General features: G+C 49.4%; 2 protein-coding genes across 8 annotated transcripts in view; one reads left to right on the top strand and one right to left on the bottom strand.

The window, feature by feature from the left end:
• Window positions 1-820: 820 nt before the first annotated feature.
• Window positions 821-2403, bottom strand: HBZ (hemoglobin subunit zeta). Its single transcript, XM_020900180.2, has 3 exons — window positions 1856-2403; window positions 1227-1431; window positions 821-1057 (listed from the first exon to the last, which is right to left on the bottom strand). Exons 1-3 carry the CDS (start codon window positions 1948-1950, stop codon window positions 929-931), a joined length of 429 nt encoding a protein of 142 aa, XP_020755839.1. The 5' UTR covers window positions 1951-2403; the 3' UTR covers window positions 821-928.
• Window positions 2404-14578: 12175 nt separating this feature from the next.
• NPRL3 (NPR3 like, GATOR1 complex subunit) overlaps window positions 14579-15126 on the top strand; it is a 32408-nt gene continuing 31860 nt past the window's right edge. For 2 of the 7 annotated variants that reach the window (XM_070460369.1, XM_070460375.1), the window contains exon 1: window positions 14582-15069. In XM_070460369.1, the coding sequence (XP_070316470.1) occupies window positions 14952-15069 (118 nt within the window). In that variant the 5' untranslated portion in view covers window positions 14582-14951. Of the gene's footprint in view, window positions 15070-15126 lie in introns of all 7 variants that reach the window. The other 5 variants (XM_070460371.1, XM_070460368.1, XM_070460374.1 and 2 more) reach the window with 5 other exon arrangements.

The raw sequence follows: 15126 nt of genomic DNA, 5'->3' as shown, positions 1-15126 counted from the left end.
GTCACAACCATCATAAGAAATTTTCTTTTTTTTTTCCCCATTCCCAGTACCCTGTAATGTGGATGTTCATGGTTTGTTCTGTCGTTGAATCATTATGGACTGTTTTCCAGACTATAGCAAACTCAGCTGCCCCACTGGCTCTATGCATCTGTATCCTGCTCCAAACCACGTTGTAGGGGGGCCACCAGCAGAGTGTGGTCAAAGTCTTGGGTTTTTGTTCATCAAGTAGGTGGGAAATGGATCCCAGTGAAATTTTTAGTGTTACTTTGCATTTCTCTTGTTATGAGCAAGGTTGAACCTCTATCCCTTTTCCGTGTCTGATCTGTATCCCCCACTAGACTGTCAGCTCCACCAGTCAGAGCTTTGCTGATTTAAGTGGTCAAATGCATGGCCTAAAAAGATTCTTGGGCCCCTTATGGGCTCATAAACAATTGCTTAATGGAGCAATGAATGGGTGGATGAATGAATGAATATATTCAGCTCTCATCTCTTACTGAAATCAGGCATAAACCAGGAAACAGTATTATATATTCCAGAAGAAGAAGAGAGTATACCACCGGAAGCCCCAGAGACAGCCAGAGGGGCCAGCTGGGTTCCAGCGCTGCCTCCTGCCCCATTCCCAAGTAAAGGCCTAGAAGCGCCCTCTCTGCAGAATAGAAAGTGCTCCCCCCAGGTTACGGGAGCCAATCTCTGCCCTCAGACAGAGGGGGTCAGTGCAAGGATGCCCGCAGCCCTCCCGTGTGACCCAGGCAGGTCCTGCATCCTCCCTCCACCTCTGCCACCCCCACCCACAGTGGCCCCAGTGACCACAGAGGCAAAGTGGACGTTAATTCGTTTATTGGCCCGTCTCGGGGAAGGCGTGGGGTGGGGTGTGAGACTCCCTAGAGCATCTGGGGGCTCATTCCGTCCTGGGGGTCCTGCAGCGGCCTCAGCGGTACTTCTCCGTCAGGACGCCGGACACGATGGACAGGAACTTGTCCCAGGCGGCGTGCGCGTCGGCCGTGAAGTCGGCGGGGAAGTGCGAGGCCAACGTGACCAGCAGGCAGTGGGACAGGAACTGGGGCGGGAGGGAGAGCGGTCAGCGCTGGCGGCCCGGACGAAGCTCCGCCTCCGGGACCTCGCCCCGCCCCGGGACCCCGGCCCAGGAAGTAGCCCCGCCCACCGAGACCTCGCTCCGCCCCCGGGACCCCGGCCCCAAAACCCCGCCCCCGGGGCCCCTAGCTCACCTTGAAGTTGACCGGGTCCACGCGCAGCACGTAGGCGTGCAGCTCGCTTAGCTTAGACAGCGCGATCGCCACGTTGTCAATGCTCTTGACCGCGTCGCCCACGGCGGCCACCACCTTGGAGCCGTGCGCGCGCAGCTGCGCGGAGCCCGAGTGCAGGTCGAAGTGCGGGAAGTAGGTCTTGGCCTGGGGGTAGCAGGAGAAGAGCCTGCGGGCGGGCGGGCGGGTGTTAGTCACCGCTCTGGGTGACTCTTGTGGTAGTGAGCACTGCGCTGCCCAGTAAGGCCCGGCCACCTCACCCTGACCGCCCGTCTCCAGGTCATTCCTTCCCTCCCTCCCTTCCTCCCTCCCTCCACGTGATTGTGGGGACCTGGGTGCTGGGCCCCGAGAGACACAGGTGACCCTCAGACCGCCCCCATCACCTCCTCCTCCTGCTTCTGACCACCGAGACACTCCTCATCTGCTCATGCTCACTGACCCTCCTCACTGACCACCTCACTGACCACCTCACTCACCCTCCTCACTCTCCCCTCCTCACTCACCCTCATCACTGACCCCTGTTCTCACTGACCCCTGACCTCACTGACCCACACGTCCCCTCCAGGCTCCACCCCAGCCCACCTGGTGCTCACCTCTCCAGGGTCTCGGTGCCAATGGCGTCCGCCTGTGTGGAGATCTTGCTCCACATGGACACGATGATGGTCCTCTCAGCTCTGGTCAGAGACATGGTGGCGGCTGAGCGGGAGCTGGGCGCGCTGAGAACTGGCGTCCTGGTGCTCAGTCCTCAGGGTCCCCTTATATATGTGGAGCCAGGGTGGGGGCCACGCTGTGGTCATCGTTGGGGGAGAGGAGGGGGCCGTGGGTGTGGATCTCTTATCAGATCCAGTGACCATGGGCGGTCAGGGCCTGGTGGGCTTGGTGGGGTGAGGGGCTATCACTCCGGCCACCCTTGCTGGGCCTGACAAGACTCCAGGGGAGATAGGGGCCCAGTCAGCCCAGAAGGTCATCCTGCATTTGTAGCCCAGCCCTGCACTTTCTTGTCCATTTCAGAATTGCAGAATGGGAGAAGCCAGAGGAATGCCCACATACCGGTTCTCGGCTGGCCTGTGTCCCTGCTGGCCCCATTACTGCTGGGCTGGGCTGTGGCTGGACCCACAAGACACCTCCCCCCCTGCCCAATGCACACACTGGCTCTAGGATCCCTGGGTTTCCTCCAAGAAAACAATGCATTCATTGCCTGGTGGGCCCTGAGGAGGGAGATACTGACTGGTTTCTGAAAAGCTGCGGAAGTGGCAAGTAAACAGAAGAGAATTCTTCTAATATCATGTGATTTTAAGTTCTGCAGTGTTGCTCACCAAGTCATAATTTAAACAAAGTGAGGCAGATATGCCTTTCTATTTCAACCTACAATACAATTGATTTTTTTTAGTATGCTACTCTGTGAATTTTGACACGTGTATAGATTTTGTAACCTCAACCATAATCAGGACACACAGAGCTCTATCACCCCCAAAACTCCCACTGGCTGCCCCTTTGCAGTCTCATCTTCCTCTATCCCCTAAACTGACACCACTATACTTCTGTCTTTTTTAACATGTCCTGTAAACGGAAATATACAGCTTGTCAACATACAGCGTGTCATCTTTCAGGACTGGCTTCTTTCTTAGCGTAATATTCTTGAGATACATGCATGTTATTGCCTGTATCAATAGCTGGTTTCCTTTTACTGCAGAATAGTACTCCGCGGTAGTAATGTTCATTCATTCTCCCACTCAAACTGGGTTTTTCCCAGTTTGGGGGTATTACAAGTAAAACTGCTGGGAACATTCTTGTGTGGTCTTTATGTAAACATGTATTTTTATTTCTCTGGGATAATACCATATCTAGGAGTAGAATTGTGCTAAGTGTATGTTTAACTTAGTAGGAAACTGCTAATCTGTTTTCCGGAGTGGCTTTACCATTTTGCATTCCACCCAGCAATGAAGAAAAGTCCTAGGTGCTATGTGTCTTTGTCAGCACTTCCACACGTTGGTTGTTCTGATGTTGCGGGGCCATACGACATGCTGGCTTCAGTCTGCATTTCCCTGACAGCCAGTGACATGGAGCATCTTCTCACATGCTTGTTTGCCATCCAGGTTTTCTCTTCACTGAAATCTCTCTCCTGGTATTTTGACCATTTTAAAATTGGGTTGTTTGTCTTCTTACTATTGAATTTTGAGAGTTCTGTATGTATTCTGGATGCAATCATTTGTCAGATATGCACTTTGCAAATATTTCCTTCTAGTCTGTAGCTTGTTGGTTCATCCTCTTAATAGTATCATTTGCAGAGCCAGAGTTTTATTTTTTGATGAAGTTTAATTTATCAAGTTTTTCTTTTAGGATTCATGTTTTTAGAGTCATGTCTGAAAATTCTTTGCCTAATCCCAAGTCACAAAGCCTTTATCTAAGTGTTTTCATCTAAGACTTTTTTCTAAGTGTTTCAGAATTTATATTTTACACTTAGGTCTGTGATCCATTTTGAGATCATTTTTGTTTGAGGTATGAGGCTTAGGTCCTGGGTTGTTTGTATTTTCTCTTTACCTATGAGTGTCTAATTTATCCAGTACTTTTAGTTGAAAACACTATACTTCCTCTATTGAGCTACCTTCTCTAACTTATTTGTAAATGATTAATTGCACATATTTCTGCACATCTATTTCTCTACTCTTTCTTTTATTCCACTGACCTATGTGTCTATCCTTCACCAATATCACACAGGCTTTATTACTATAGCTTTATGTCATGTCTTAAACTTAGATAGTGTCCCAAGAATGAGAGAAAACATTTGCAAATCATATATTGGATCAGGGACTGATCCAAAATATAAAAAAATCTTACAAGTCCAGAACAGACAGCTAACTGAAAACTGGGCAAAGTACTTTAATAGACATTCCTCTAAAGACATCATAAAATGTCCAATAAACCTGTGAAAAGGTGCTCAGCATCATTACTCATTCAGTTCAGTTCAGTTCAGTCGCTCAATCGTGTCTGACTCTTTGCGACCCCATGAATCGTAGCACACCAGGCCTCCCTGTCCATCACAAACTCCCGGAGTTCACTCAAACTCATGTCCATCGAGTCGGTGATGCCATCCAGCCATCTCATCCTCTGTCGTCCTCTTCTCCTCCTGCCCCCAATCCCTCCCAGCATCAGGGTCTTTTCAAATGAGTCAACTCGTCGCATGAGGTGGCCAAAGTATTGGAGTTTCAGCTTTAGCATGAGTCCTTCCAATGAACAGCCAGGACTGATCTCCTTTAGGATGGACTGGTTGGATCTCCTTGCAGTCCAAGGGACTCTCAAGAGTCTTCTGCAACACCACAGTTCAAAAGCATCAATTCTTCTGCACTCAGCTTTCTTCACAGTCCAACTCTCACATCCATACATGACCACTGGAAAAACCATAGCCTTGACTAGACAGAACTTTGGTGACAAAGTAATGTCTCTGCTTTTTAATATGCTATCTAGGTTGGTCATAACTTTCCTTCCAAGGAGTAAGCGTCTTTTATTTATTTTTTTATTTCTTTATTTTTTGCGTCTTTTAATTTCATGGCTGCAATCACCATCTGCAGTGATTTTGGAGCCCCAAAATTAGGGAAATGCAAATCAAAACCAAAAAAGATAGCACATCATACTCATTAAGATGGCTGTAATCAAAAACCCCAGCCTGAGCCCTAATCCTAACCTTACCTACAACTTATAGAATGGCTCTATTTAAAAGACAAAATGACAAGTGTTGGTAAGGAGATGGAGAAATTAGAATCTTTAGACTGCTGATGGGAATGTAAAATGGTGCAGCTACTATGGAAGACAGCCTGGCAGTTCCTCAAAAGGTTAAACAGAGTTCCCACATGACTCAGCAATTCCATTCCATAGTACACACCCAATAAAATACATCCATTTGAAAACTTGTACTGTGTTCATACCACCACTATTCATAACAGCCAAAAAGTGCAAACAACCCAAATGTCCTTCAAGTGATGGGTGAATCAAATATGGTATATAATCTAGACAGTGGAGTAGTATCCAGTCATAAAAAAGAAGAAGGTACTGATACGTGAGTGAATCTTGAAAAAATTCATATTGTATGATTCCGTTTACATAAATGTCGAAAACAGGCAAGTCCTTAGAGACAGAGAGTAGATTAGGGAACTTGCCTAAGCTGTTAACTTGCCCAGTGGTTAAGAATGCTCCTGCCAATGCAAGGGACATGGGTTCAATCCCTGGTCCGGGACGATTCCATGTGCTGAAGGGCAACTAAGCCCATGTACCACAACTACTGAGCCTAACACTCTAGAGCCTGAGAGCTGCGGCTACTGAAACGCACCTGCCTAGAGCCTGTGCGCCACAGCGAGAAGCTCCCACACGAGAGACCCATGCGCCATGCTAGAGAGCAGCCCCTGCTTGCTGCAGCTAGAGAAAGCCTGTATGCAGCAGTGAAGACTCAGAGCAGCCAAAAATGAATGAATAAAATTTAAAAAAGGTAAAAGTCGATTAGGTTGTCTGGGGCCAGGGTAGTTGGGGTCTGTGACTGTTAATGGGGCTGGGGGTTCTTTTGAGGTAATGAAAAGTTTCTAAAATTGTGGTGATGGTCACATAACTCTCTGAATATACAAAACCCCACTGAATTGGACACTTAATTTTTTTCTTCTTTTTTTTTGGTCTGCGCAGCATGGCTTTTGGGATCTTAGTTCCTTGATCAGGGACCACACTTGTGTCTGCTGCAGTGGATGGGCACAGTCTTAACCACTGGACCACCAGGGAAGTCCCAAATTGCACACTTAAAATGGCGGGATGTATGGTATGTGAATTTTATCTCAATTAAGGTGTTAAAAGAGTGGGTAATATCATTCCTCCATCATTATTCTTCTTTTCCAAAACGGTTTTGGCGACTCTGGTTCCTTTGCCTTTCCATGTGAATTTTTTCTGTTGATCAGTTGCTCAGTCATGTCTGACTCTTTGTGAACCCATGGACTGCAGCACATCAAGCCTTCCTTGTCCTTCGCTATCTCCTGGAGTTTGCTCAAACTCATGTTCATTGAACTGACAATGCCATCTAACCACCTCATCCTCTGTCGCCCCCTTCTCCTCCTGCTCTTTCCCAGCAAAATCAGGGTCTTTTCCAATGAGTCAGCTGTTCACATCAAGTGGTGAAAGTATTGGAGTTTGTGCTTCAGCATCAGTCCTTCCAATGAATATTCAGGGTTGATTTCCTTTAGGATTGACTGGTTTGATCTCCTTGCAGTCCAAGGAATTCTTAAGAGTCTTCTCCAGCACCACAGTCGAAAGCATGAATCCTTCATCATTGTCTTCTTTGCGGTCCAACTCTCACATCCATACATGACTATTGGAAAAACCATAGCTTTGACTATATGGACCTATGTTGGCTAAGTGATGTCTCTGCTTTTTGAATTTCAGAGTTAGTCAAAGAGTTACTTGCACAAAAGCCTAGGAGTTTTTCAGGATGGAGGTAAACGTTTCCTGAGTGGAGAGTTCTGATCACAGATATTTTGCTAAACTATTCTTAGAGAAAATTGTGAGGCTCAGACAAGCCCTCTGATAGGAAAACATGTGCACAAGAATAAACAAGTGTTGAGCACCTTCTGTGCTTGGCGTGTTACTGTGCTATGCAGCTTGCTTCTCCTACACCTGAGATGGGGCTGATGAGACTGTGGAGGTCTGCGGGCGGGTGCTGCCTACCGTGGTGCCTCCCCGCTGCTGAGCAGAGAGGGCAGGGATCTCCCAGGGCTGTCAGTGCCTGTGTGTGGCCTGGAGGCCGAGTCTGCCTTCCTGGAAGCCCCTTCCAGTTCTCCCCTTATGTTTTACATCTGTGCCCTCTTCTCATGTGACAGGGTCTCCCTCTCCCAGGGTGTGCCCACCCTCCGCTGGCCTTGCGCTCGTGGTCACCTCTCCTGGCCATGCTCTGCTCTGGGCCCAGGTGTTCACAGGGTGTGTGACTTCACCTCTCTGGGCTCACCCCAGAGCTGATGAGTCTGGCCGTGCTCACCCCTGGTTTAGGAGACTCCAGGGCCACCGCCTGCATCTAGGCCTGCAGTCAGGGTATGCGAGTCTGATCGTGAGGCTTCAGCTCCCCAGAAAGAAGAGGAGGAAGGGAGACAGACAGGGACAGATGGACAGACTGGCAGAGAAAACAGATTGAGCCAGGGAGACCGAGGGGGCTGAGGAACACGTGGAAGTTCAGGCAGAAGGAGGGAGTCTGGAGGTCCTGGGTGAGGGTGGAGCTGACCTGCTGGACAAGGTAGGGGAGCACAGAGGGGCCTCAGTGAGCGATGTGCCTTGGACAAGGCCCCCAGCTACAGCGTCTGAGGTCTCGGCCAGGAGTCAGTGAGGGGTGAGGAGTGTGGACTCCAGGCCTCCCACTGTGGGGCCGGTCCTCACTCCCCTCCTGGCAGCACCTCCCCCATCCTTGACTTTCACAGGACAGTCACAGGAAGCCACTTTGATTCTGAAACTTCCAAGGCCTGCAAAGCATTGGTGTGGGTGGGCATCCTTTCCCTTTTACTTTTTTTCATTGTAAAATATAGCACAAGATTATGTCACAGCATAATGAAATATTATAAGGCACATATTGAGCATCCCAGTCCTCCTCAAAGGTGACCCCAACCTACTTTCTTTCTTTACAGTAGCTTTTACTACACACTTATGTGTCCTTGGACTTCCCTGCGGCTCAGATGGTAAAGAATCTGCCTGCGACGCAGGAGACTTGGGTTCTATCCCTGTGTTGGGAAGATCCCCTGGAGAAGGAAATGGCTACCCACTCCAGTATTCTTTCTTGGAGAATCCCATGGACATAGGACCTTGGTGGGCTATGGAGTCCATGGAGTCGCAAAGAGTTGGACACGACTGAGCAACTAACTCATATTACTACTATCGTGTGTCCTTAGGTGCTTGAGTTGGCGTTGCCTGCCTTTGGCTTTCAGGTCCCATGAAACAGTGCAGTGGGTCATCTCCTGTCACCCACGTTTGTGACATGCCCGAGCTGCTGTGGGCATTGATTGTCATCGCCGTGTTGTGTTTCCTGGTAGGGACATATCACAAGTTACTCAGGGCGACAGGGATGGACATTTTGGCTGTTTAGTTCTTGGCTGTTGTGAGTAACGCTGCAGTGAACATTCTGTTGGGTATATCCCCAGGATGGAGGCTGCTGGGTCCAGGGCATGGAGTTCTCGGCTTCAGCAGTTAATGGCAGACGTTTTCTGGATCAGTTGTACTGCCTGGCACTCACCTAGTGATGTGCGAGTTCCTCTTGCTCCACACCCTTCTAAAAGTTTGTCATGGTCAGTCCCGGTTAGAGGCGGGGGCGGTCTCACGGTTCAGCTTTTCTGCTGGGTGTATACTAGCTTCTCATGTGATCTTAATTTGCACTTTCCTGACACTGCTGAGCTAGGTCCCTGCTCACATAGTTGCTGTCCTTTGCATTGCATTTGCATTTCCTTTTTTTGTTGAAGTTTCCAAGTCATGGCCATTTTTCTACTGTGTTGCCAGTCTTATTGCTTTATAGGAAATTTAAAGAGATTCTAGGTAGGGTCTTCCCTGGTTGTCCCATGGTTAGGAATTCACCTGCCAATGCAGGGGCTATGGTATGATCCCTGGTCTGGGACGATCCCACATGCCGAGGGGCAGCTGAATCTGACCCAGCACACCGCAACTACTGAGCCAGCACGCCTGGAGGCCATGCTTGGCAACAAGAGAAGCCACTGTGGTGAGAAGCCTGCATGTTGTAACTAGAGAGTAGCCCCTGCTTGCCACAACTAGAGAAAGTCAGCATGCAGCAACGGAGACCCAGTGTAGCCACAAATAAATAATTAATTTTTAAAAACTACTAATGGACAGAGAGGCCTGGCATGTTGCGGTTCATGGGTTGCAAAGAGTCAGACACAAGTGAGCGACTGAACTGAACTGAAGGAATACTCACAAAAGTATTCAGTTTCATATGTCAGTTTCATATGTCGTATCTCCCCCAGGGCTGTACTTTGCCTGCACACTCTTACTGCTGTTTTTGGTTGAGCAGAAATTTATAATTTTAATGCAGTCAAATTAAGTGATTTTTTAAAGTTCAGTTTAAAAATGTACCATTCTATATGTAACAGCTAAAAGGTGGAAGCAACATAAATGTCCATGCATGGATGAATGGATCAACAAATGATGGTATTTCCATACAGTGAGATATTTACTAAACAAACATGAAAATGAAGCTGAGAAAGATTTAGGGCAGGAGAAAAGGACAATAGAGGATGAGATGATTGCATGGCATCACCGACTCAATGGACATGAATTTGAGCGAACTCTGGGAGATGGTGAAGGACAGGGAAGACTGGCATGCTGCAGTCTGTGGGGTCGCAAAGAGTCAGATGCAACTGAGTGACTGAAAACAACATAAAAATGAAGCACTGACAGAACATGGATGAACCTTGAGAATGTTACACTAAGTGAAGGAGCTAGACATGAAAAGCCACATACCGTGTGACTCCCCTTATATGAAGTGTCCAGAACAGGCAAACCCAAAGAGACAGAAAGTGGATGAGTGTGTGCCAAGGGCTGGGGGCGGGGATGGGGAGGATGGGATGATGAAAATATTCTGTAACTAGTTAGTGATCCTGGTTGCACTCATTATGAATATATGAAATGACATAGAATTAACTTCACTTTCAAATGGTTAATTTTGTGTTATGCAAATTTTCCCTTAAATTTTTAAGAAGTGGAATAAGCATTATGCTGAAGGCTGAGGTGAAGTGAACCTTCTACATTACTTTTCTAAGAACTTTACTGTTTGGTCCTTTGAGCTGGCCACAGTCCACCTTGGATTGCTTTTGTGTGGAGTGAGGTGAGGTCTGCGGACCAGCTCTGACTGGTGTGAACCGAGTGTTCCCTAAGTCCTGGCATGGTGTGGACTGGGTACTCTCAGGTTGGGTGTTTGCCCCTCACACTTCTGCGAGAGAACTTTTATTTTTCAAGATGCCGTGTTTTAAGATAAGGAAACGCAGGCTCGGGAAAGTTTACATGTTCACAGTTTCCGTAGAGAAGGAGCAGCCCCAGTGGGCAGAGGAGACCAAGGTTTGTTGTGTGTGAGGCCTTCTGTCTCTGGGCCTTGCTCTCCACCTGAAACAAGAGGGACTGGGCCTGTGCAGAGCCTCAGGGCGCTGAGACCTGCTGGCCTCTGGGCCGAATTCCAAGTGCCAGGCTTGTTCTGAGCTTGTGTACTGGGGCTGAGTTCAGAGGGGCTGTGGTCTCAGCAGAAGATTGAGACAGAGGTCTGCAAATGCTTCCTTCTCGCCTCCTCCAACTGAGAGCAACCCCTGGCTGACCTGGGCAGGATGAGCTCCATTGAGAGCCCTGGTTTCACTGTTTTAACCTCGAGCGGGTCCTCCACCTCACTCTTAGGACAGACAAGCTGCTGCTGTGTGACCTCGGCACACAGCAGTGTGAGTTCAAGATTATCGTTGTTCTTGTTGTAGGTGAATGATTTTCCTGGGCAGATACCCTGTGGTGGGGATAGTGGAGATATCACATTGGTCTGAGATAGGGTCCATGAGCCCCGCCTGGCGCTCGACCGTCGATGGTGGCTCTATCGGGGCCAGACCGAGTGGCAGGACCGATAAGGCCTAGCCGTCCAAGGAGCCTCCTGGCCCTGCCCTGGGTTAGGATTCGGTGCTTTCACTGCTATGACTTAGGTTCAGTCCCTGGTCAGGAAACTGAGATCCCGCAAGCTACAAGGCATGGCTTCCCCTCAGAAAAGACAAAGAAAATGAGGACTGGGAGATGTGGGGCACTGGCAGGGAAGTGTCTGAGGGCACACCCTGCAGTGAGCAGAGGCCGAGCCTGGGCATGATGCTGCCAGGAGGCCATTAGTTCCCACTGCTGTTCCTGTTGGGGAACCAGAGCCCAAAGTGGGGCCACCTACCCTCATTCCCTCTGCTGCTGGCAGCTGGCTGGACGGCCCAGGGAGTGACCATGAGCCCTGGTTTCCCTAACAGCCCAGGGAGGCAGACAGACATTGACACTGAGGTGCCAGTGGGGAGGGTGCTGTGGAATTCGGACCCCCACTCCCGCCGGTCCAGCCTGAGACATCTGAGCCTCGGGAAGGGCTGTGTCCTGGTGAGCTCCCTTCACTATTTATGGATTCCGGTGCTTGTTACAGTGAAAAGTCATGAGCCACACAGCCAGGAAATACACAATGAATGCTCTGGGGAAGGTTGCTAGCATGAAGTGGGCCCTGAGAGGGTAATATAGGAATGGTGGTTTCTCCACTTTTGGGTCTTCCCCCAGCCCAGGCACAGCCAGTTCTGGGGTCATAGGCCCATCCAGTGGGGCAACAGCATGTCCAGGGAAGTCAGAGGAAGGAGACCAGAGCCAGAGTCCTGGCTTTCACATCTGTCCGCAGATTCCCAACGTCCGGCAGGGAGGCCCCATCCATACAGCTCTCCGAGCCTCACCTCCTGCTCCTGTGTCCTTGTTTCCATTCTGAGGACATTCATGGGAACTGGGGGAGAACTCAGAAACCTTTTGATGATACATAAAATCAGTATATTCTAGGGACTTCCCTGGTGGCCCAGTGGTTAAGAATCTGCCTTGCAATGCAGTGGACATGGGCTTGATCCTGCTGTGGAGTAACTTAGCCTGTGTGCTGCACCTACAGAAGTCCAGGCACTGCACTGAAGATCCTGCATGCTGCGACTAAGACCGGACACAGTCAAACAAATAAATACAATATTAAAAAAAATGAATATATTCTAGACTGGAAAAAAGGACTTGCAGAATCTGTAACAGAGGTGAGCTGTGGTGGTGGTTTAGTCACTAAATCGTGTCTGACTCTTGCAACCCCGTGGACTGTAGCCTGACAGGCTCCTCTGTCCATGGGATTCTACAGGCAAGAATATTGAACTGGGTAGCCATTTTCTTCTCCAGAGGATCTTCCTGACCCAGGGATCGAACCTGGTTTCCTGCACTGCAGACAGATTATTTACCCACTGAGCTATGAGGGAAGCCCCATTTGTATTATTACCCTTATTTTACACAGAACATGAGGCCCTATATAAAAGAAATGTCTCTTTCCTTATCCATAATATCTATAGCATTTTTTAGGCCATGGATATAAAAATATTTCACCAAAGAAAGATCCCATGAACAAAGGACAAACAGAGGCTTCCCTGGTGGCCCAGTGGTTAGTAATCCACCTTGCAATGGAGGGGACACCGGTTTGGTCCCTGGTCCCAGATGATGCACAGCAGCTAAGCCTGTGTACTGCGCCGACTGCATCTGCATGCTAGTCCTTGAGCCACAACTCCTGAAGCCCATGTGTCCTAGAACTTGTGCTCCGCAACAAGAGAAGCCACCGCAATAAGCCCACACACAACAATGAAGACCCAAATGCAGCCAAAAATATAAATAATTAAGAAAGGTTTCAAAGAGGGCAAACAACACAAAAGGAAACATAAAGGCACTTCTTCAGTTCAGTCGCTCAGTCGTGTCCGATTCTTTGTGACCCCATGAATCGCAGCACGCCAGGCCTCCCTGTCCATCACCAACTCCCAGAGTTTACTCAAACTCATGTCCATCTAGTCGGTGATGCCGTCCAGCCAACTCATCCTCTGTTGTCCCCTTCTCCTCCTGCCCCCAATCCCTCCCAGCATCAGGGTCTTTTCCAATGAGTCAACTCTTCGCATGAGGTGGCCAAAGTATTGGAGTTTCAGCTTTAGCATCAGTCCTTCCAATGAACACCCAAGACTGATCTCCTTTAGGATGGACTAGCTGGATCTCCTTGCAGTCCAAGGGACTCTCAAGAGTCCTCTCCAACACCACAGTTCAAAAACATCAATTCTTTGGCGCTCAGCCTTCTTTACAGTTCTGGGCTCCAGCAAATAAGCAGTACAGTTAGTTCTGTTCCTCAGTAATACAAAAATGCAACATGAGACATTATTTTCCTTAAAAAAAAGTTTTTTTTTGGATAAAAAAGGTCATTGCTATGCAGTCCTGGGTAGGGCAATCTGTCTGTGGGGAACATTTGAGACATTTCAGAGATATGTACCCATTACCCTGGGAGATTCAAGCCATGAATATGTTCTGAAAAATACACATTTGTGTTACTCTCAGGGAAAGAGGTTACTTTGGCAATGAAAATGCTCATTCCTGGAACTTCCCTGGTAGTCCAGTGGTTAGGAATCTGCGGTGCAATGCAAGGCACTTGGGTTCAATTCCTGGTCAGGGAACTGAGATTCCACATGCCTTGGAGCAACAAAGCCTGCATGCAGCAACTGCTGAGCTCACCTGCCAGGATTGAAGAGAGTCTGTGCACCACAAGGGGAGATTTGCCCAAAGCAGTGAAGGTTCTGCATGCAGCAACTAACCCAACACACACAACTAGATAAGTAAAAGAAAATGCTCCTTCTTTAGCCCATTGATTACTTTCCCATCCATCTGATGTGTTGAAAAGATTTGGAAACAGTCACAGTAGACTGTCCACCACAGTCACCTCCTGGGACCACAGGGGTGGAGTGGGTGGATTGCTTTTTTTACTTTTTAAAAACAGCTGTTTGGTGAGACAGAATTCACATATCATACATTCCACCCATTCAAAGTGTGCAGTTCAGTGGGTTTTAGTATGTTCAGAGAGTCATGCAGCTACCACGATTTTAGAACATTTTCATCACCCCAAAGGAACCCCCATCCCCTCAGCTCCCACCGGTGGTGTCTAAAGATTCCGATTTCACCATCTGCTTACTATTTTTTTTTTTTTTTCAAGTATAGCCATCCTAGTTGGTGTGATACGGCATCTCTTTTGATTTGTTGCTGTTGTTCAGTCGCCCAGTTGTGTCGGACTCTTTGGGACCCCACGAACTGCAGGCTTCCCTGTCCCTCACTAGTTTTAATTTGCATTTCTCTAACTAGAGATGTTTGAGCATCTTTTCACGTGTTTCCAGGTTCCTTGTCTATATTCCTCAGAGAACTATCTATTCATGTCTTTTGCCCACTTTTTAGTGGGTCACTTGTATTTTTCCTGTTGTGTTTTTAAAAAATATATTCTGGATACAATCCCCTCATCAAATATATGACTTGCAAACATTTGCCCCCACTCCGTGGGTACTTTTAATAATTTTTATAACAAAGAAAGGCACATTTCCAGACAGACCTCCAGCCAGAAGGCTAAGCCGGGCAGCTTTCTATTTGCATTCTCGCCTGCTCCCCTAGTCGGAAGCGGGCTGCCGCAGGAATGAGCGTAAGCCCAGAGCCGGCGTCGCGCCTGCGCACACGGAAGCTTGCGCCTGCGCAGACGTCGCCGATCTGCGTACAGGGTGCTTCCGCAAGTTTGTCTCATACTGTCGCGAAGTCTCGCGAGCCTCTCGGGCCGCGATAGGTGCGGTGTGGGGTGCTGGCCCGGCCTGCGGGCTCGGTGGGTCTGGCTCCGCTTGGCCCCCGCCTCCCGCCGGTCCTCCCCAGGGCGCTGGGCGCTCCCGGGTCCTCAGTTCCCCCCCAGGCCGCTCCTCCTCAGAGCCCCACCCGCCCCTCGCCCCTCGCCCCTCGCCCCCGACCCGTCAGCCTCAGAGCTGCCTCAGCCCCGTCCACGGCGCGTCCTCCTCAGGGCGCTGGGTCCCGGGTCCCGGCCCCTCCCCCACCCGACGTCCTCGGGGGCCCCCACCAGGCCCCGGCCCGACCCCTCCCCGGGCCCCCGGCAGGATGGGGGACAACACCAGCCCCATCAGCGTGATTCTGGTGAGCTCGGGGAGCCGGGGCAATAAGCTGCTGTTCAGGTACCCTTTCCAGAGGAGCCAGGAGCACCCGGCGTCCCAGACGAGTAAGTGGGCGCCGGGCGCCGCCTCCCTCGCTGTGAGCGGTGAAGCCGGTTTCCGTC

This window comes from Odocoileus virginianus, chromosome 33, assembly GCF_023699985.2.
Source record: "Odocoileus virginianus isolate 20LAN1187 ecotype Illinois chromosome 33, Ovbor_1.2, whole genome shotgun sequence".
NCBI classification, from domain to species: domain Eukaryota; kingdom Metazoa; phylum Chordata; class Mammalia; order Artiodactyla; family Cervidae; genus Odocoileus; species Odocoileus virginianus.
This window is presented reverse-complemented; position numbering and strand designations above follow the sequence as displayed.

Bases quoted from the DNA above. Each gene is read 5' to 3' on its own strand.
- HBZ (XM_020900180.2), bottom strand. From the start codon at position 1,950: ATGTCTCTGACCAGAGCTGAGAGGACCATCATCGTGTCCATGTGGAGC. The intron at 1,432-1,855 runs GTGAGCACCAGG...GCCCGCCCGCAG, and splicing joins GGCACCGAGACCCTGGAGAG to GCTCTTCTCCTGCTACCCCC. The intron at 1,058-1,226 runs GTGAGCTAGGGG...CTCCCGCCCCAG, and splicing joins TGGACCCGGTCAACTTCAAG to TTCCTGTCCCACTGCCTGCT.